This window comes from Ammospiza nelsoni, chromosome 2 (genome assembly GCF_027579445.1).
Source record: "Ammospiza nelsoni isolate bAmmNel1 chromosome 2, bAmmNel1.pri, whole genome shotgun sequence".
Lineage (NCBI taxonomy): Eukaryota > Metazoa > Chordata > Aves > Passeriformes > Passerellidae > Ammospiza > Ammospiza nelsoni.
The window spans coordinates 70999804-71023260 of record NC_080634.1 but is presented as its reverse complement, the minus strand read 5'-3'; the positions used below and the strand labels follow the sequence as shown (position 1 = coordinate 71023260).

At 39.1% G+C, this 23457-nt stretch overlaps 1 protein-coding gene across 1 annotated transcript in view; it reads right to left on the bottom strand.

Annotated features, from left to right (window-relative positions):
* Nucleotides 1–323: 323 nt before the first annotated feature.
* The window catches only part of SLAIN1 (SLAIN motif family member 1), a 49981-nt gene continuing 26847 nt past the window's right edge, over nucleotides 324–23457 (bottom strand). The window contains exons 3-8 of the mRNA XM_059465853.1: nucleotides 21702–21851; nucleotides 19678–19827; nucleotides 17277–17615; nucleotides 7612–7776; nucleotides 5375–5666; nucleotides 324–1433 (exon numbers count right to left, since the gene is read on the bottom strand). Coding sequence (XP_059321836.1) covers nucleotides 1358–1433; nucleotides 5375–5666; nucleotides 7612–7776; nucleotides 17277–17615; nucleotides 19678–19827; nucleotides 21702–21851 — 1172 coding nt within the window. The 3' untranslated portion in view covers nucleotides 324–1357. The remainder of the gene's footprint in view (nucleotides 1434–5374; nucleotides 5667–7611; nucleotides 7777–17276; nucleotides 17616–19677; nucleotides 19828–21701; nucleotides 21852–23457) is intronic.

Here is a 23457-nt window from a genome sequence, read left to right as displayed (position 1 = left end):
AAACTGAGAGCAAATTCATAGCCACAGTGAAAGGTACACAATCTCTGTTTCCCATTGCAAGTCATACTTGCATGCTCTAAACATTAAATTCAAAAACTCTCTTAAGATCATAGTAAGATTGATTTGAGAATAATACGTATTTGTCTCCTAGCCATACCATGGCTTCCGAACACAATAAAAAAAAATAATTTTTTATGTAACTCAGTTCCTATCTGCAAAAATCCAGCATAATCTTTATAAAAGTTAAGTAAAAACTTATGGAGCTAAGTAGATGTGAGTAGCTAAATTCTCACAATGCTTACATGGCACACTGAAGAACAGCATTATTGCTGAAATAGATTCTTTATTTCCTGAAACATTCCAAAACAGTAGTATACACAGTTGTAATCAAATATTAAGTCATATGCCATTATAAGAAAGCATTGATTAGTGCAACTGGATTTTGTAAAAGATCTATCAAAAAGATTTATTTGCATTAAAACTCATTTTCCATAAGCAACTGTTAATAAAACATTACAATTTTATTCTTTGTAATAAAGTACTGAAAATCAACAGTAGTTTTAGAGATCACTGTACCTTTTGTAAGTGCAATGTGATTTATGCTGCCATTTAAATACAAAACACTATGACAATAAATTAACAATTCAACAAATGGTGATAGACCAACAAAACCATGCTGACCCAGCTGGATGGCAATTTCCAGTGAATGCTACCTTTTTTTTTTTTGTGCTTCTGCAACATAAATATACTGCTTTGTATTGCCAATTGGTAAGATTCTGTAAGATATGTTTCTAGCACTAAAAAAGTACATTACCCCAAAAATATCATTTATGGCACAGAAAAAGTTAAATTATCTCTCTGTAGTTCAAGGTTCAGGCAAGTTTAAACGAACTTAAGTATACAAAATAAAATGTACTGAAAACACTAGAAAAAAATTCAAGCACATACTTAAGTACCCCGAAATTCAAAATAAAATGTGTGATGCCTTTACACTGAATAAATTATCTCAGAACTTCAGTATGGCAAAGCCACCCAAAAGCAAAATCTCCTAGTTCGTTCCAAGGAAATATTCTTTATTTTGCACACATATAATACTTTCTCCAGTTCCAAACGCCAACACTGCCATTGTTAGTCTGGTAACAATGCAGCTGTTCAGGTAACTGATTAAGTGCAATATTTAGTATCTGACTTTAAGATGTTCATTTTTTAAAAATGACATGGCATTTTAGATGGTTACACATTAAGATCCTGGGGAAAATAATACTGTATGACCCTCCTTTTCCAAATCATTGTTACCCAGCCAGCTGGGTAATGAAATCCACATTATGTGTTCTCCACTGTCAAGGGGCATCCTTCATCAATAGCAGCCGTCTCTCCAGTTCCCATCTCGTATCGTGCTCAGAGATGACAGGGGCTTTGGAGGCTGAAGGAAACTGTATTAACCAAATGACAAGGGGAAAAAAAAAAAGGAAAAGGAGGTCATAATTCCTGTGAAAGATCAAGGTAAAACACATCATTTACTTCTGCAGTAACAATGGCTTTGGGGCTTGCTTAGAGACATCCCTCTGGTGCATTTCTGGCTACATATTAATGGACATATAAAGATCTATGGTGAAATTAAGGGCACTTCCAATGAGAAGAGCATGAAAGATTTGTAAAAAGGAATTGAGTGAATACCTGTAGTCATGAATGAGATGTCTCTAAATGGCTAGATTTCGTTTTCAGGGATAAAGATAGTAAAAACATATTTTTGTCACTATGGGCAGCAGAGAGCTAATGGGAAACACTTTCCAAAAAGCTATTGTGCTCAGCATGCTCAAGAAGAACCAGCAGTTTGTAAAAACACCATGCAAGCAGCAAAGAATTTTATCAGCTGGAGAACTCCACCAATTCTGCTCCAGACCCTGTTTTATCTGTCACAAGACATGTGATGATGTGTTTCCAGAGCCACCAGTTCCAGCACTGCAACTCCTGATGGGAACTCATCATCCCCTGGGTCACCACCCTCATACCTGGGCTGCATCTCTCACTCATAAACGAGAACTTCCAAAACACTTCCTGACCATCTTCCAAACCCTCCAGGTACTACTGAGGGAACTATTTCAAGTAAAACTAAACAAAGGAAAAACAACCATCTGACTTGATCTAGCTACTGGTAACACAGCAGGCTGTGTACCTAATTTGCCACAGCCATAATTATGTCACACCCCAATTTGCTGAAAAAATGTGTTCAATTTCATATAAAAGCAGACCTCAAGCCTTGTTTTCACGTTACTCTGCTTTTATTATAAGTTACTGATGCCTCCTCTCCCTTCCAAATGCTTTTTGCTGTAAAAAGGCAGAGATATTTTGTAAAGCAGGCGGTCGGTAAGTCAGTTGACAGAGCAGCTTCAACTCTCTGCTAACACTGCTTTTCTAGTAGCAAAAACACTGCATGTAAGTAAAAACACTTGGTTAAAGTTAGATTCAGCCAAGCTGCTTTTGTGCAGCTCTATTTCAGTGCAGCATCATTTATCTTTGATGTAAATCCAGTTACTTGAGACTAAGAACATAATCTGCCTCTGCTGTTTTCTGCAACTGCTGCTTTTGTTTCCAGAGAAAAACGAAAGTATATTTAATAATCTTCAAAAACACCCCCAACGCAAAGAGGGGAAAAAAAAAAAAAAGCTAACTTAAAAATAATTTGTAAGAATACTGCTATGTATCTAGAGGGGCATCTCTGCTACAGGGCACTGACAGAAAAATGTGTCAGCAATGAAAATAATTTCAAACAAGCACAAGCTGTTGGTATGACATCACGTGGTTTGAGACAACAGAGTTTTGGAGGGGCCATAGTGCATTTCTACTTTTCCATCACCAGCTGGATAGCAGAAACTGGCTCAAGTACAAGGCAGCATGAATAAGCAAGCCCTGGCTCCACAGGTATGCTTACATTTCTACCACACTTGTGGTTGGTATCTGGCACGACCCAGACTCTGAGCTGCTGACTGACATTCTGGCTTTAGCTGGAACCTGTCTCACCATTGCGGCCTTGTCTGGAAACTGGGAGTGTTGGCTGACCCTGCTCACCATCAGTGGTGCTCTAGGCTGGGCACTCCAGGGCAGCCCAGCTGTCCCACTCAGCTCCCTGCTCACCCTGCCCTAAGGGCAGCTGCCCCCTCTGCTGTTCACACTGCATAAGGGTAAAACACAGAGAACTGGAAGGTGGGGCCTGCAAAAAGCCCCACAGCTGGAGCTGGAGAGGGATAAGGGTTGTGTGGACCCACTCAACAAATGTGCTGTCTGAATTCTAAGGCTAAGAAGAGATGGGTTACACTATCACAATTCTTTTACACTGCTTGAATCACTGATGATAAGGAGAAAACCAGTTAATATTTAGTTATTTATCTTGACTATTATAATTTTTTTACTATAAATTATTAAAGGCACTCCCTCAGCCAGTGTTTTATTCTATGCAGTAAATACTCAAGTTCCCTAATCCACCCCAATATAATGTGTCTAAGAACCCATTTTATGTATCTAAAATACCAGTAACTTGGCTACTTAACAGTATGGCCAAAGGTAGGAAGACAGATTTACTCTGAGTGTGCACTTCTCCCTAAACATCTGATTTATTTAAAAAAACAAAAACCTATTTTTAATCAAGTCATGACTACAAACACAATTTAAGTTTGAAAGAAGACTCTTAAACTGATAATCAGAAATGCCATTAACTAGAAAATACCACAGTAAAAAAAATAACAACTGAATTCCTTCCAAGAAAAGTCTGTATGAAAACTGAAACCACTTGTGTTTTTCCAAATTAATCTATAAAACTGAACAAGGGTGTTGAGGAACTGCAGGCTGACATCCAGTCTACCTGGGGGTTTCAAGTCCCGTGAACTCCGCACTCCTACAGTGCCAAGACCATCCATCTTCAACCATCACTGCTTTGGCTCTATGGCAACACAGGATGCTGCTAAGGCACACTGGTAGGAAAGGAGACAGGAGCCCAGACTTCCTGGACTGTAAATAGCTTTGTTACTGATTTGAATCAGCTTCTAATAAAAACAGTGTTGAGAGTACAGTGTCTCAGTCTCCCACTGAAACCTCTTAATTTTGTTTTTCTTTAATATTGTCTGTTGTATGAGAAGTTACAAAATAGCAAGGGACTGGTCTTCATGACCCAGAAAGGCTTCCTCACATGTTGCTATGAAAGATTTAAGTGCTCTGCAGAAGAACATGAAGTAGAGGAAAGGAAAAAGAAAAAAGGAAAGAAAACCCTTAGCTATAAAGAAGTCTAACTGAGAGAGCTTCCTGCTGAGAGCAAAGAAGGTTATGATAGAAATCTCATGGTACAGTCTTCATCAAAGAAGAAACCTGACGGCTCTTTATCAAAGTTTCACCACAGTTGGTCAAAGTCTGTTGTTAGTCACATCAGTGTAATCCCCAAGTAACTCAACCAAAGAGAGAATGTGAACAATTGAACTTATTCTGGATCTAGCCAGTATGTAGTGAAAAGTACAGAAATGATGAGAGCTAAACAGTGACAGTTGATCCAACAGAAAATGAAGCGGCCACACAGCAGGCCCTCACATGAGGAGGGATGTGTGCAATGCAAAGAAATAGTTGGAGGAGTTAACACAAGTTGAGAGAAGTTTTTCCTTGAGAAGATTTAATTCCTATTAATTACAGAACATGCAGCTAAGAGTTTAACTCCCAGCTATGATAAGGTGGTTAAAACACATCTTTCCTCAAGACTATTTTATTGCTTGACCTAAAAATAACTAATTTGAAGATTAATTTCTCTCTTTTTTTTGCATGCAAAAATTTGCATTTGCTTACAGTAAAGCTTATTTCAACTACGTGATATTCCAGGATTCCCTGTGCTTATTGTCTCCCAGCTGGAATTGAAAAGATGCTGGTTCAACCCATGACTGCACTATCCAGGGTATTTCCTTTTTCACAATGCTGTAATGGTACAACTTGCATTTTTACAGACTACTGCCATTTACAACAACAGGGATGCAGCTCTTTCTATGTGAGCACTCTAAGATTAGCTCATGCTGTGACTGAAATAGCAGTAGGCACAAGTCAGGGAGAAGGCAAGCCACATCAGTTAATGATATGAGGCCTGTGTTTGTTTGGATTTCTTACTGACAGGTGGCAATTCATTCCTAGTCACATGTGATTACACACTATCCATTATCAGAGATTACTATGGGCTACCAGCACTGTCCATCACTACTTCTGGCAAGCCATCTTCACCCATTCAGTGACTCAGCACTGGGAGACAGAAGCTTTTGTTTTATAGTTCCATATTCAGGAGGTAAAAAAATTCCACAATTTAGGCCTAAGCCATCTACACAGAGACTGAGGCCTGTTTAACCCTCACCTTCGAACTGGCTGTGCAATTTTACTTCTGGGAATGCCACTCCCATTGATGGCCAGCGATGGTCTTGGAAGAGCACTGCGCCCTACGATGCCTTGACCAGCAGTCTTGTTTGGCATTGGGATCCCAGTGTTGGAGTACAGCTGTGAGTTGCTGGACACTGGAATACTGCTACTGGTACTACTCCCTTGTACAGTTGGGCTTACATAGGCAGTAGCTTTAAGAGGCTGTCTGACAGACACTGGAAAATGTCCCACACTGTGAACTCGGTGTTGAAGCTGTCCTGGTGATGGAACTGTGAAGAATGGTAGAAAACAAAGCAACAAGATCAGTATGCAACAAATTAGACCAGGTAGTAATGCTCATTTCAAGATAGATCTGAATAAGGATAAACACACCATTATACAATTTACTTGCTGCTTACAAACTGCTGGAAAACCTCTTGAATCCAATACTGTATCCAGTAACACAGCAGTGAACTAAAATATCTTGTTCCACCCCCATCCTGAAAAAAAATTCCCAGTCCATATTCATCCTTTTCCTCCCCTCAAAGAGATTAAATTAGCCATTATAAGCACACTAAATCCACCTACACACTTAGAGCTTTAAACAGGAGAAACTGCTGAAGGTATAAATTAGTCACTGTTAGGTGATTTTGATTTCTGTGAGGTGGCATGCAACCACCACATCTTGCTCAAGCAACATTGCATTAAAGCATTATGAAACATCACAGAAGTTTAAGCTCTATGCAGAAAAACAATAAAAAGGCTATAAAAGGTCTTGAATGTAACAGCATATTCCACAGCTGATGTTATGTAAACCATCATTTTAAATCAAGGCTAGGAGCTCCAGCAGCTTTATATATATAGATTTTTCTACCCAATCCTGCCCTCTGCTGTGCATTTGGCAGGCATCACTTTCTGAGTCCACTGTCAATAGCCTGAAGCATATAAATTAAGACACTACATTTAGAGCAATCCTTTTTCAAGTCTTTGAAAAAAGGACATCTTCAAACCATTTAAAGTCACAGGAAAAATTGCAGGGGAGTGATTTAATTAGACTATACAGTCAATATATTGTTAAGGAACACTTATCACATAGCTCCAAAAATACCCCAGCACAGCCACTTACTAAGAATGGTTTTTTTAAAAAGTATTTCAGAAAAATGGAATTTTATACACACATATATATAAGAGCACGAACACACAAAGAAATATGTATTTCTAAAATAATAAACAAAATTAAATTTTCAATGCACAACCATGAAAATCCATGTGAAAACCTTAACTATTTCCATTCTCATATCCAAGCAGGAAAAAATACAACAAAATAACCCATCAGTCAAGAATATTTTCCAGAAAATAAGCAATTTAATTGAAGATTTTCATAACTTGTGCTCAACTTTGAAAGAAAACACCCACAACAAGCTTTTGCCAACTGCTCCCTCCAAAACCTCACAGGAAATGGAGAGCATAAGTTAAAGTCCTTCTTCCCAAATTACTTATTTCTTCCTCTTTTTCAAGGCTTCTGCCTGTGTCCAGTGAAATCCACTTCTCCCATTTCCACTCAAGAACCTCAACCACTGTGCTAGAAAAGATGGGTTTGGATCTTGATCTATCTTGCACACATACTATTTAATAATTAATTAATATTTCAGCTACTAGATCAATACTTCCTTCATACCCCCTTCAAGAAGTTACCTAAATTAAACCAATTACAGAGAAATTTTAATTCCCCCACTCAACAAGTATATTATACTTGAAAACATAACCCTCTTTTTACTGCATTTCCTCAGAAGAAAGTGGCTCAACTTCAGCAGGAGAGAGGTCATGTATTTTAAGACAGCGTTTACACAGAGTACTGTACAACCAGCATTGTATAAATTACCAAGAAAAGCAGTTTTTAATTGTAGTATCAAAACTAGAAATGTGAGCTCACATGAATTAATAGCATTTTTGGTGTTTCTACAATATTACTATTTATTATTATTATTATTTCAGTTTTAAGGCTAGCACAAAATAAATGGGCAAAGGAAAAAAAAGTGAAACAACTTTCAATAACAAGACTGGCAGAATTTGCTTTCCAAAACAGTAACTTTGAAAATCCTGAAGTTTATTAAAATCTGGTGCAAAAGAGCAGTTTGCTTTTAATTTTTCATAGAACAAAAGATCAGTGACCAGGACGTGTATTCTACCACTTTCTCCATCTCTTGTGCTCAGGTGAAGAACACAGGTACTTACTACACGACTGCATCCTTGAAATCCCATTACTGGCTCCATGCAAATTGGAGTCAAAGCTCTGACTATTCCTCACAGTGACAGGAGAACCAGCAAAGCCAGGGGTGCTGCTGATGGTGGGGGTGCTTGGCATCCGAGCGAGGTTAGGCATGCTTCTGCGGAGTTTGTCTGCAGCAAAAGAAGACAACACCCACAGTCAGGTCAGAACTTCCAACAAACACAAGCAGCCTCAGCATCACTCCTGCAGAAAATCAGAATTATAACAAACTATTTCAACAAAAAGAGAGGTTTTGCTCTACCAGAAGAACATGAATATGTTATTGACAGCTTTCAAATTGAACCATTATGTCTATTGTAACAGCATGATTATTCACAAGTCATTTTAAAGACACCAATAGGCAGTACATTTGCAGAACTGCAAGGATTTAAACAATAAATAATGATGAGTTTCACATAGATGTGTAAAGTAGGTCAGGTGAACCATGCCCTAAATGTGCCTGTTTCTTTGCAGTGAAGACAAAAGCAAGTCTGCACTGGCAGTCAGACACAGCTATGTACTCTATGGATGTCGAAAGACAGGTGAGAAATCTATCCTAAGTGACTGAAGTCTTGCTTTCAGGTGCCAGTAAGATGCTAAGTAACTCCATTCAGAACCTAACCTTGTTAGCATGTTAAGTTTCTGCAGGCAGCCACATGCAAAAACTGCAGAGTCTTGATTCTGCTCAGTTGCTTGGAGCCCTGTGTCGATATAAGAATTTTCAAATCTGGTGTTTCTCCCTCCTACCTCACTTGTGGTACCTGATTTGGTAGGCATTTTCAGAGTAAGGTTTTTTGTAGGACTTTTCACAAAAAGAAAGCTGCAAATGCCCCAGATGCTTTTGGGGCAGGTACAACAGCTAAGCAAGTGTCTAAAGAGGTCAGAAGACATCTTCAATCCCAGTCACACCAGCTCATTTGAAGAGAGGAACTGAAACCTTCCTGACATCTCAAGGCATCTTCCCAACCACACCACCATGAGGGAATCTAAGGGAAAACTCTTCTGGTCTCTTCTGCCATCCGGCCAAAGGGAGATGACTCAGTTATGTGCAATCAGAAGGGACTGGGAGAAAGGCACAGACTAAAGGACCTGGTCCTGTGACATGGCAGACTTCAGTAAAGCACTGCTGTGGGAAAACAAGGGGCATTTATTCAATTGTCACTGACAACATCACCAAGGTTTGCCTCTTGGCCAGGTTCAGAAGCACAAGTGCTGTGCCCTGCCGAGGTGGCTGCGTCGCCCCTCACAGCATGGCCGGCACAGAGATCACCAGCTCCTGTTCCACACAGGTTCCACAGGCTGGCAGAAAGACACTTCTCACACTGCAACAGAAAGCAGGTGTGTGCTTGTCTTGTCACAGCAGCTACAAGTGCTCTCTCCCACAGAGAGCAGGGCATTTCCAGACTGATGCTCTGGTTTTATGCACAGGATCAACACAGCACACTCCCTGGAACTGCTGGCATGGGTCAACCTCCTGGCTCAGTTCACAGAAACTGCATATTTATTTAGAAATCTCCATTCATCAGTCTACATAAATATCCAACCTATTTAGCACCATTATTAGCTCATCTAATCCTTAAAGCTGCTAACAAGTGAAAAGTAGTAAGACATGACAGTACAGTTCTATCTATACAAGTTATTAGGAGTCACTGACAGTAGCCTCAATATTTGTGATACCTACATAACTCTAGCAACCTGTGTCACAGAAAGGCTGTATCTCCAGCAGGAAAAGGAAATATAAGGTTTGAATCCCTGTGATCCAGGGTACAGTCAAATCCTAACAAAGAACTACAGCACAGACAATCTTTCACCAAACAAGTCAGAATTGTGCTTCAGTGACTAACTACTGACTGAAACTGTCAGTGGTACAGCAATGAACAGCAAGGGGATCACCACTGTGGTGCAGTCAGGTAGTGAGTATTAATATCAGTGATGTAACAATGATAAAACAGTTATCAGGCTTCCAAAACTGTCCTGGGGACGCAAACAATAGCACCCATACAGCTGCTGTATGTATCTATCTCTAAAATATTCAAGAATTCTGCAAACTGAAGAGGGAACTGTCACCCTGTGATGCAATCCTTGGGCAAGAGTGACAAAAAAAAATCATGAGTTTGGGATGTCCGTAGCTACAGTTAATTCTGGAGTCCTAGCCTACCCTTTCGAAGTCCTAGGTTCTGAAATCCTAATTCAACATCACAGAACTTGGCAAAGAAAGGTCTGAGCAGCAGGATGGCGGTAGGAAAGACAGCACTGCATAAAATAGCTTTTTAAGTATCATGTTTTATAACAGAATTCTTTGGACTCTACATGCTCTTCCACTTAGAGACTGCATCAGCCAGCCCAGGCATTACTTGTGCCTTGAACTGTCCAGTGGATGCAGCCACAATAGCAGAAAAATAGGTACAGAAGTAGCTTGGATTTCCTCCATGTCTTGGGTGGCCACGTCTTTTGCCTCCTGTTCATTAGTCCCTTCTTGTTCCAGCAGTTTGCTCTGCTGCTGATTCATTCACTCCTCAGGCAGCAGATTCCTGCTGCACCTGCAAATTCTCATCCATCAAGCAGCTGTGTTACTTCTTTGATGGGTCCTTGTGTCTGCTGAGATAAATGGCCCTGAAAAGCAATGAAAATAGCGGGTCAGTTCTGTGTTTGGAGAAAACCCAGAAACGTTCGCCTTGATGGCATTTTGCAGCTTTCATCTCTGTGGATGATGCATCCTCTTTCATCTTCTTCTTGAAGTTTGTTCTGTCACCTGCTTCCCTCCTAAGAACAGTAGAAAGAGTCTTAGAGACGTTTTGTTTGTAAATTAAACGATGGCTCTTGTGAGCTTAATATATGGAACCAGAAGGTGGGAATTATGTGATTTTAATATAATTTCAGGCCACTGAGATGTGAATAGATATGAACTTGCTGAAAATTTATGAGAAGAAAAAAAATATTTTTCCAAGCTGCTTCACTTTTCAGACCTCTTCGGTGTCCTAAGACTGATGAGAAAATGAATAGAGAGGAGATGGAATAGAGATGTATTCTCAGTTGAGAATTAATTTGCTCAAACATCCTGTTTGTGATGAACACTGGAATTTGCTACAGTTTCTGCTACCTCTTCTGCGCTAATCTGGTTCAGTGACAAACCTAAAACTGTCATCAGTCGCTTGCAGCTGGTTTTTTAGGAAGAAGTGGATAGTAACACCAGTAAGAGACTTCAAAGGACCTACACCTGTTCAAGAAATTACTGGATGTGGCACTTGGTGCCATGGTCTAGCTGGCAAGGTGGTTGTCAGTCAAAGACTGGAGTTGATGATCTCCAACAGCATCCATAGTTGTTACTGTAACCCACTACTGAGTCTCAACTATAACTTAGGCTGAAAAAAATACAGTGTTTAAGTAGAATGCAGCCATATAAAGCAACACAGGTGTATCTTTGCCTTTCCCAGCCTTCTTTGAGATAAAATACTATGACCTACAGACATTGATTGTATTGTTGAGGTATTTGTACATGTGAAGAAAATTCAAGGATAGGTCATGCAAGGGGAGTTAATAACTGGTTCCTGGCTCTTACCACCTTCTAAGAATAATTCATGCATATACACACATGCTTGTAATTTCATGAGCTTTCTTTCAGCAGCATACGTTGCCCTTTCACATATCTGCAGCAGAACTGCCTACTGCATGTTTACATGCACACATGGATATGTGGCATCCATGCTGAATTAGCCCATTGCCTCTACAGCACAAGAAAAGCTGGGAACTGTGAAATACAGATCCTATGCCCTCAACTGAAAATATACACGAAAAGGTGTCACCCCACAGCACAGATCGTATTCACTACTACTAGAAACAGGTCAAAAAGCAGGAAAAGGCATCCCTTTGTCAAACATTCCACAAAATTCCAGTGAAGACAACAGTTCGCCTCTCACCCAGTTGCTGCCTCAGTTCTGATTTTTTGCCAGGAAGTTCTTCCTCTGATGCTATTTCTTCTCTGAAGTCAGCTCAGGATCAGGGGCCCAGCTTCTTTCTGGCAGGACACCAGAACACGCAGCACCTGCCTTCTGTCTTCTGATCCCCGCACCGCTGGTGGCTGTCCCCGTTCCACCGCTGCTTTCCTTTTCCCTTCCCTGACCTGACACTATCACTGGCCGAAGATTAATTCCATGTAGCATGCAAACAGACCTTGTCCTCAGAGCAAAGCTGCTCCAGAAGAAGTGCACTCTTGGTGGGCTGCCAGATGGGGACTTCTGTAGCAGTCCTTGGTCAGTATCATCTTCAGTCTGAGAAAATGCCTCATCCAATGAGGTTCTCCTTGCAGGGAGGGCTTAAGTTGACTCTACAGTGAAGTTTCTTAAAACACTTTTATTCCTTCACAGTTATTCTCTGCAAGTGTTGTCAATGTTTTATTTGAACAAAAGGACTCCCAAACCTCACCAAAAGCACAGAAATGTAATACAGTGAATCAGAAGTATTGGTGTCTCAGAGAAATCTGTATCACTGTCTGAGCTACCTTAGCAGTTTCTCACACATATTTAAATTTTTCACAGAAATCCTGCAAGTTCAATTCTGCTTTACATGTATTGTATGTACAAATAGGTCAGGATAAAGCTATAAGGAAAAAACCTGTGCTTCTTGATTTTAAGTATTATGTTCTATACTATGTAGACATTCAGAGTGTGTTTCTGAAATCCTTAATAAATCTGTAGACTTCTCTTGTAGACTCTATTACAACTTCACTTTATGGGAATAATTTCTCTTCCTCATCTCTGAGGACGTGAGATGAGTATCTGCATTACATTTATCACAGTTATAGCATTTGTAACATCCCAAATACACCAGGGTCTCTTTAATGGTCTGTGGAATCACAAGCTGATACAACAGAGACATCAGTGTGTAAAAGCACAGATACAGATTAAAGCAAGACCTTCAGTTAAGTGAGTGATGTCATTCTCAATAATGTCAATACCTCCATTTTATTCAGAATTATTACTTCATCTCATCCTGGCTCCACACGCATATGTCTCCCGCCACAGATAGAGCCAATTAAAGATTTTTCCATTAGCTTTCCATGAGTTCTCCCACTGATCACTGTCCTCAATATAATCCAAAGGCAGCAAAGTAATACTGTTTTACTCCTTTTCTGTAATAAAGTCTGCAACAATCTCCTAGAAAGAATTTTTCCTTTCTTATTGAGCAAGAAAGGTTATGAGCAGAGAACACCTCGTAAGTCTATGCTGAACCTCTATCTAAACACAACGTACTGCTGCTCTTCTATGTCTGCCTGGAGTTTGCTTAAAATCCCAACCAACAAACAGAAACCACAACTGCAGCTTTCAAAATGGGGCAACTGCCAATGATGTCCCTAATATTTTTGAAGCGTAGGCGAGAAAGTTACTCATAACTAGTAATTTCTGGAAAAGCGAATTTTTTCAAGTGAATGGTATCTGTGGCTTTTTTAGGAAGGTTTATGCCAAGCCAAAAACTTAAAAAACAACATGAAAAGGAAATAGAAAATGTACAGTAAGATTAACCAGACTGAATGCGATGTGACTCTATGAACCATATATTTTTCATCCACCTCTTCTTACTGCATTATAATAAACTCCTTCTTTACCTGGAATAATTTATCCAAAATACAAAGTTTCTAATTTTCACTTATTATAAAAATGGACACTTTAAAATCTACATAAAATATCTACAATATCTTTTGTCTGCCAGGATAAAAGGTTGTGAGCAAGCTGATCTCAAGAGATGGAAAGTAGGCCTGAACACAAGAAAATCAATTCCATTTTCAATATCTTGTCATCTGGGTTTTGATTACTCTGGATGATTTCCCAGCACTACAGTTAACCATTACTTCTGGTTTCAGAAAATCAGAAGCATAAAGGGCAAAAATATTATCAGCTAATTAATAAAATTAATTAACAGAAATAAAATAAATATTTTAAAATTTGAAGAGAGGGCAGTTACTTTTGCATCAAAGTAACAAAAAGAATTAATACTTATGGACAATATAAAGCAGAAATCAGCTTGGTTTTATGACTTTCTGTGGTATTTCTTCTATGAAAATGATTATATATAAAGTATTCTGGATATTAATAGTTAGCAGCATTTTAAGTTGCTAAATAGTAACTTCTTCAAATTAGACTAAGGGGAGAGAGACATAAGCATAAATCTTTCCACTGCAAACATATTAAAAGAATTATTTAAGTATAAAACACTCACTAACTAGACAAATTCGCTTAAGTTAATTGAAACAGATAGGGTGTGAACAGCTTGTGAACTATGTCTCAGTTTTTCTTTACATTATCTATTTTCTGACCCATCGACCAATTACAAAATCCCCAAAAATCAGGATACCTTAAAAAGTTTACAAATGTAATTTTTCTGATGTAACTCATCATTACAGAAAATTCAGCTGATTTAGAAAGGTGTAATTCAACAAGGAAAACAAATCCAGACAGATTTCACACAAAGCTTATTTATATTCTTGCCAGAAGTGGCAATAAAACCTATTAGAAAGCAAAGATAACATAAACACTCCACAGACAATGGCTGTGAAAATGTTGTTTAAAAGTAACAACCAGTACACCTACAGCTCATGCTGGGAGTGCCCCACATACACCTTAAACACATTGCAATGTATTTCACATCTAAACATATTAAGATTGGCACACACCTGCCACTTTACACTAGTGTTTTACCAGGAGCCTTCCAGTACAGCAAGCTTTTGGGGCTGGCAGTAAATGAGACTGACACCATTCATTCAGGCATGAGTGGAATAAGGTGAGATAAAGAACCTGGACCTGAGAGTGGGGGTAACATGGTGTGGTGTGGTCCAGAAGTACGTAATTTTATCATCAAATAGATGTACAGCAATTTAAAACAGGGCAGAGTGTCAATATTACAGCAAGGGCAGCACTTTGGTACAATACATTGGCAAGAACAATGTATGAGCTCACTGAAGTATAGCTTCAGACACAGCTGGAAAACATTTGAGAGACTATTCTCACTCCCAGGAAAGGCAGAAAGAAGATCACTAGAGGAGCAGAAACTGCAAACCATTTATTTGCTACCTAAAATATAATCCTGTGAATGAAGAACAAGCTAAAGTGAGAGACCAGACACCTGGTGCACAAGTCAGTGCCTATGTGAAGGTTACCTCATGGCATCCCACAGATCCTGGGCTGTTTATGGAAGCTCAACAGCATTGACACAGGGTGATGGGGAAGCCACGGTGCAGCAAAGTACCTCATGCAATTCTACCTGCACAGCTGAATCAGGCCCTTCATACAGACGTGGGCATCCACATTTCAGCACTTAAATGTAGGTGCTTCTCATCAGGCAAACAATATTATACTCCTAAAAGAATTATGGAAATTTTCCAGGCTTACCACACCTTCACCATATTTTTCACATGCAGGTAATTAAGTACCTCGCCTAGAGGACCATGCCAAACCAAGTTCACCAAAAGCAACTAGGGCAGCATCCCTCAAACTATTTGCCTAAAGGCAAAAAACTGTAATTAAGCTAAATATGTAGACTATGACACACTAGAAATACTGTGTTCAAAGCTAAATACTGGGTTTTTTACCCTAGACTGAGTGTCAAAATTCAACAGTTACTTGCTGCTTGTTCTTCTTTTATGAAAAGCTCTGTGAATGCCAGATGAAGCAGAGGCCAGTCCCTTGACTGCACATACAAGAGCAAAAGTGATCTCTTTGGGAGAAGACAAAGGGATAAAAATTTAGGAAGACTGCTGGAATGGCCAAGAGCAGTACAGCATGTGGTATGTGTGACTTAATTATTAATAATGGATCATGCTTTCCACATATACTGAAGGCAGAAACTAAAGGCTCTGTTTTTCCATCTTCCACATCCTTCCTTTTCAATTGCCCTTGTAAACTAACAGTGTGGAACACACCATCCATCACAGAGAGCTACAGACAAATTCTTGCTTTGCAGTCTACCTCCATTTCAATGTGCAGGAATTCTTGAGAGATAATGAAATTGTTGCCAAGATGGTAAGTGCTGATAAGATGTAATACTACACAGACACCCTCAGTACAGTGAACACTTGACTCCTTGTCTGCCAAAAGAACACAGTCAAACAAATGTTTCTCACCATCAGTATTTGTCACTTACATGGATCAGAGTTTCATGTGTTAGAGGCTGAAGGTGTAGAAGCTGAGGAGATCATTCCCTCCTAAAGACAGTGGTACTATTATAGCAATGTTTGTTAATCCTGCAAACAGGTAACTGAAGTCACATCCCCAGCTTCTGGGTTATGCCAAACACATTATCCAACACCTCAAATATCTTGAGAAAAAAGTCAACTAGGTGATAAAATGGTAATCTTTTACATGTATACACTTCACAGTTAATAAACTAGGAGTCTAATGTTTTTAGTACCTTAAAGGTTTTCATGCAGGAAATTCAATGCTTAAGTTCCACTGACACAGAACATTAAAAAAACCATTCAAAACATATTTGGGAGCCACATAAAAACATGGCAGCAACAAATAATTCTCTTATTCCTGAACAAAAATGTCCCAAAGGTTTCCTTTCAAACTGCCAACATTTCTGCAAGCCCAGCAATGCTGTCCCACTCTTGTACCTCCCTGACAAGAGAAGTAACATTAAAATTAATATGGCACAAATGCTGTACCAACAGACACCCACGCTGCTCTACCCTCTGTTAACATCACCTCTCCTTCTATATTGTCACTTGTCAATTATACTTCCATGCCAGGGCTTACTTTGAATAGAAGTGGTTTGGGCACCAACCCGTCATGTCTTGTTTGTCAGAAAAGCAACATGCATACCTGTAGCACCATAAATAGCAACTATATGTTGTTTTGAACAACACATTTATTTTCTTGCCCAAGGGTGAGCTGTAACCTGCAATGTTACAAACAAGACCCTGGATGGAAATGGATTGTTAAAAATTAACTTGGGGGAAAGACTGAAGGTATAGGAAAGTAAAATGCAGCAGAAAGAAGAAAAATTGTGATCATAATAAGGAAAGAAAAGAAGCTAACAGCAAAAATGGAGGGAAAGTTAAATCGTGAGTAAGCATCGAGATACAAATCTTCCATATTCTGGAATGCATCTCAAATGCAGTGCAAACAAGCAGCAATAACTCAGGATAGTTTGGGAGTGACATTATCTCCAACTATTTTAACAATCAGCCCTATCAGACCTGGAACAGAAGCAAAAGGCCATAAGCACTCATCACAGCACAGCTGCATTAACAGCAAACTCAGGAATAAGAAATAAAATTAAAATCTGAAAACCTGGATCTCTATTTTACTGCATCCAGAATGGACATGTGTACATCAAGCTTGAAAGCCCCAGAGGTTCTTCTAGCCAACTATTAGCCTGCTAAAACATGCTCTGCTTTACCTTCTTTCTTCACTTGTGGTCATCTTTGCAGCATTTTAAAACAGACTAAAGCCACAACTTTCATGACCAGGTCACAGATTACATTTTGTAGAAAACCGCTTAACAATAACATCCCTTCGTCATTTACACAGGCTTAAACTGTCACAATGTTTGTCACAATTTGTGTACAATTCATCTTTAAAATGGCACTGGCACTTGGCAGAGAAAAGACCACTTTTCAGAAAAGCATGCAACCCACCTCCATTAATCCTATTTGGTTGCTGCTCTGGAGTTTGGGCTTGAGGAGAGCAGAAGGGCTGCTGATAGGTATTTGTAGGGAATTGTGGGGAAGTAGGGCTCCTCCTGCAGTCCCGGATACTGGAGAAAGTCTGTGAGTGAGGAATCCCTCTCTGGAAGGGGGAGCAGCGAGTCAGACGTGGCTGCGGAGGTGGGAGGTGGTCAAACTCTTCCTCATCCTCAAGACTATAGCGATCATACTCCTGGTCACTGCATGTCCCTTTTTTTCCCGCATTCAGAGAAACACTGGAAGTGTGCCTTGACACAGATGCTGAAGTTGAAGCATAATCTTGCCTAAGGCCTGTAAATTCCAAGAGGAGGATGATTCAGCTTCTGCTAAGTGATTAACTCTAAATATGCACTTCAATCTTGGAAACTACACAGGTAAGTAGACGGAATTTTACATCAAGAATTGAATTTAAAATCTAATCAGGCTGAGGATCTGATATAGGATTCATCTGATCCACCTTTCAGGCATCTAAGCCTGAATTCTCTCCTTGAATTTTTTTTTTTTTAATAAAATACTAAAAAAGAATACAAGAGTCCCCAGACGATGTCTGAGATGCCTTTCCTAAGAAGAACCACTCTCAGGAGGCACATATTTCTCTGCCAATAAGGATTACATGAGTACTAAGTTTTTAACTTCTCAATACTCTTAATCAGAGGAATTACACACACATTAGTTTTCCAAGCTGTTGCTATTGAACATTTGTATTCGTGCAACAAAAATGCTTACAATGACATTTCTTAAGCCTACAACCCACCTAAATCTTCTGGGTCTCCGAACTCCCTGAAAAAGAATTACTTCCTGATAGCATCCAGTCCCATAGACAAGGCTTAGCGGTAACACAACTGCATTTTACAGAGGTACACAACCTTCTCAGACTGTATTTTACACAGTACACCCTCTCAGAATGCCAGGTTTTGAAAACCATCTTACAATAAGCACTACCCTGTAAGAGCCTGTTTGCTCCAGATCAAGTGAGAGGGAAACATTTACATCACTTGCACATCCCTCCTTTCTCCAGCAACCAAGGAAAAAACACTGCACTTCCAGGAGACAAGTAACTCTGAAGTAGCTGCAGATAACAACCTTCCTAGACCTTCAAGAAGCTCTAATTTTTAACAGATGTCTTTGCTTCATAATGCAAACTTTCTTAATATGCTTCCTCTCCCTCTCCTCAAGTGGGAGTTTCTATTTGTGGCTGTGAAGAGAGCGTGCCTGTGTGCACATAAACTGCCACTTTCCACAGGATTAAGTGGTCAACAACTGTCACGTGCTCAAACATTGTCCACCAGCTGCTACTACAAGGATGACATACAATCAATTGCACATGACACAGATTTGAAGAGAAACCAGCATTTTTCTTTCCAGTCTGCCAATGCCCTGGTTCCTTAAAGAGCTCAGTACCTGAAGTATTTTTTAAACCTCACTCTGAAGGAGATGAGCACAGCTGTCATTTAAATAATGCAATCCTTAGTAACCCTGACAGTCATAACTTTTTTTCTTTTTAAAATCAGAACACTTGTTAATTTCTCTGCTGAACATGATGCATCCCACCAGATATTCAGCAAGCTCTCCTGCTGGCAGGTGATCACACTGCCTGCCCAGTCTGGTGGCTTCAGCCAGATCATGGCTCTAATTTTTTTTTCTCATTTTATTATTTTTGATTTATAAAATCACTTATTACTTAGCATTTTCATTCAGGCCCCGTCTGTGAATTTCTCTTGCTTTTAATCTCATCACTTCCTCCTTGATATCTCACTTGGCACTAACAGGATACAGGAGAAATACTCCACTTAATGTCTCAGTAACCTCTAAGTCAAATGCGTTTTATTTATTAATAAAGACATTTTACAAAAATTACTATTAAGCCAAACTAAAATCGATGTCAAAGAAGACTTTAGACTCAGATTTGTGCATAATTACTAGTTTTAAACCAAGATATTGAATTTAAAAGCCCCAATTCTGTATTTAAGCGGGATTTCATTTCAAAACTCATCTGAAAATTGAAGTGGAGGCAAAGAATGCCAAGAGAGCTGCTTATTTTTACCTTTCTCATTAAATGCATGTATGAGAAAAAATGCTTTAGGATCTTTCCTGTCCAGAAATAGAATTATTTCAATTAATATTCGGGAAAACATAAACATCAGATTTTGAAAGATCCAGTACCAGTTCAGATTAACATGAACCCAACAACATACACACCTTCTCCATGCAGGTGAAGAGTACTTCCACTTGCCACTCAAGAGGCAATAAAACTTAAAAAACATTTACTTCACTGAGACCAGACTGGAGCAGTTTTAACTATAATAAGAAGTCTTCCTCAGACTGTTGTGAAAACCAAAAAAGTGCCACCTACTCTCCTCCTGTAGACGAGCCATGATCTGAACATCAGTGAGGTCCTGCAGCTTGTATCCCATGGAGATGGAATCATCCTCCAGCTCCGAAGTGCTCAGTTCACTGTCTACCGATGACTGTGGACTCAAAGGGGAACTCCTAGAAATGTACCCTAAGTAAGAAAGCATACACTTTAGGCTACAAATATGGCCAACTTCATTCAGAATCATCTGAATTTACATTACAGTAGCTTAAAACATTTTCTGAATAGCACATAAAAACTTACAGAAGTGTAGTGCAATTCACTAACAATTAGCAAAGAGCTTTGATATTCATGAAAAGTAGTAAGTGTATGAATGGATCATGAATTCCTTGGCTTGTTCCCAAAATAGCATTGCATAGCCCAGACAATGAATAATTTACCCAATACTGTTCTGATACAGCTCAGATTAGTATAGTCTAACCAAAATCTGCATTTGCATCTCTCTTATGGAACTATGGTTCTCCCTACTCTGTTTTGAAAAACAAGTGGATATGTGTCACTGACTTCTGCTCAATACTCAAATGCCATTTAGCTAAATTTTACTATTATTTTTTTAAACTATATATAATTATCATGTAACTCAATCTCAGTAACAATTAGGGTTGAACATTATGCAACAGAGAAAGCATTACTTTCTTCACAGAGCTACCTTTTTGAAAGGCTCTGGATTATACTTTTTCCCTGAGTGTAATAGTAAAATATAAACTAACCTGCAATTAGTTGCATGAGCTAGTTGTTGTCCAACTTTAAAGAAAAGTCCCATCAACTAAAACAGTAAATAATTTTCTAATGTCCTGTGGACCACCAGAGACCCAGAGCCTGCAGGGCAAGAACTGCTGTGACTATGGCTCACCAGCTGTGCTTGTATCACAGGTGTGTCTGCATCCTCTAGCACTGCTGAAAGCAGCCACCTAAAATTCATCCTCAATTCAGCTATTTTCTAATAATATCTCCAAAAGAAAAGGATAAGCAGGGGATTACTTTGTTTTGGAAGGATTGCATGGAGTAAATGTGTTTGCTTTCTTAAATGTTTAAGTTACAGCAGTCCCTGAGGTTCTGCAGAGGTAGTAACAGCTGTGCTCTTTTGGAGCTGCAGAGGGAAGTTAGAAAAGGTACCTGAGGGTACCTCAAACAGCATGAGTTCATTTAGGAACTAGGCTTCATCCCACTGAATAGGGAAGATGTTTCACTCACACGCAGACAGCTACAGCAGGCTCTCTGTCTGGAGCTGTTTCTCACCCACAGTGCTCATATCCCTTAAAATAGGAATTTCTGCAGTGATTTCAAGCATTGTAAGGAACACTGCACACAGATGGGTGTGACACTGATCATCAGCCCATCCTCAGCCCATGCCTGCTCCTGCCAGCAATGAAACATAACTGTCTTTCACCCAGAAGATTGTTTTCTCCACTGCCACTGCAGTTTAAGCGCAGTCACAGATACAAACTGACTCCTGATATCTGTAGTGAAGAAGGAAAATGAAAATCCTTGCAATTTACAGACCACAGAAAGTTTTCTATTTTCCTAGAACTTATGTGTACCCTGAAAAATAGTGTAAAACATAAAACAAATCTTGAAAATAAGCAACAATATCAGCTTGAAAACAGGCATGATTCTGCCAGCTCTTCTTATTATAAATTCTCACTGCCAATTTCATTACACAGCTGTACATATGTTTCTGTGGACACAAGGAAGGGGCACCATGGGGCAGAAATGAGCAACAAAGCTGGGGACTGTTGAAGCTGACACAGTCACAACTGTACTACTGGGTAAATCATTAGTGGTATTTACTAGCATCACTCTCCCGTAACATGCTGCGTAACACTTGTAGTTAACAGCCAAATTTTAGGGCATTAAAAAAATGCCCAAAACTCCAATTTCCCTCTGAGATATGAGTTCATATACAATCATTTTAAAAGAGTACTGTTGTTAAATGCTAGCAGGATTAGATACAATCAAGCACTTTTGTAAGCACTGTAAATCAATAAAAAGATAAGCATTACCTGTCCGCTCAGGTGTTAGTATTGCTTTACTGGAAGTTTTAGAGAAGCTGGGACTATTACAGCCATTGGTATATGGGGTGAGTCTTGCAACAGGACTATAGGGAAAAGCCAAGGAGACAGGCGTAGAGAAGAGGCTCCGCCATCGGCTAGCTGTTATGGATGCGAGGGAGGAGGGGGAGAAAACAAGATTTACAGTTATTAATAGAACAGTACTGTCAGAGAGAAAAATCATCTCATCTTAATCTGTTCATCATACATTTTCTACTTAATACAAGAGGAAAAAATGGTGAAAATTCAGCAGCAAATCAGAGGATCAGCACAGTCTTCTGCATGTAAAAGTGAGCTCTAAAAGGTTTTCTAGCAAATATATCTGTTGACTATATTTTGCATATGCACCGTTTTGGTATATGTTGACTATATTTTGCATATGCACCTTTTGGTTGGGTGACCAACACACAAATAACAGGAAGTAAAAACTGCTACAGTTAGCAGATAAATGAAAATGAAATTTATAGTGCTCTTCAAGGAATTGTTCATGACAATTAATCATCACACAATTGAATCAGCAGCTAAATTATGAGTTATGGGAGTTCAGAGACAGAGCAGTAAAAGACGCTTAACCATCAAGTGCTAAAAACAACTGTAATCCCATATCAAGCTTTTAAGCTACCATATTTTCCCTTCTCTTTTTACACCACCAAATTCCTGATTGCATAAGCATGATTTTTTTCCCCACTGTTTCTTGAATAACAGAACAAGGCATCCCTTTTTCTATACCTTGTTTACAAAAAGCTTGCAAGGCATCTGGTTTTCTAAGCAATATCACAAAGCACTCAGAGTTGGCAAAAATAAAGCTAAAGGCTTATTTCATTTACATTTATTTAATTTACATTTTCTTACCCACCCAGTATTAATACAACTGTCCTTTGCCTATTTTACATACCTTGAAAAAGTAGACTAAACAACATTCACATGCTCTTCCAAAAATAAATAAATATTAGTACTAAAATTGTTTTAAGAAAAAGGAAAATTTAAAAATACATAAATTTCAGAGAACTCATTCAAATACAAGGAAAGATGAAAAACATATGATGGAATTGCTTTTTTTTAAATAGAATCTATTTTCTACTCATAGATGTTATGTATACAACAGAGGGACCCAGGAAAATACTTACACCTAGCTTTGAAATCAATGGCATAACCTTAATACTACAATCTGCTGTGTTATCTGGATTTGTTAATCTGGTCATTTTACATGCTAACAGCCATTCAAATAACAATCAAGTTTTCTGTTTTCACACCAAAATTATTTAGCAGGGCATACAAACTTTATTCCTCCCTCCTGCTAACATCAACTTCAAGTAGCCATGGGAAGGATGTCTTGGCGGGCTGTCAATCACATCCTCACAACTTTTGGAACAATCAGTTTGTCACCAATCCAAACAGCGTCATTTCTCCTCCTATTCCTTCTGCTTTGACCTACTTAAATGTATCCTGGGTTTTTAAGGAGTAAAAGCCTCTTCAACTCCTCCCACAAGTGCTACTAAGCTTGGAATGAAGACAACTGCCTGCTTCCAGCACAGGCACACAGCAGTCTGCAGGGACAGGGAGTACCTGCACGGCTCAGGCTCTGAAAAAGGTAGTTTAGTACACATAAGTAGCATAAAAATTCAAACTGTGTTCTTTGCTGTCCCCTCACTGAAGAATTATTGCAATTCTCTCATTTTTGGTGATTCTGGTTCCCTCGAACTCAAAG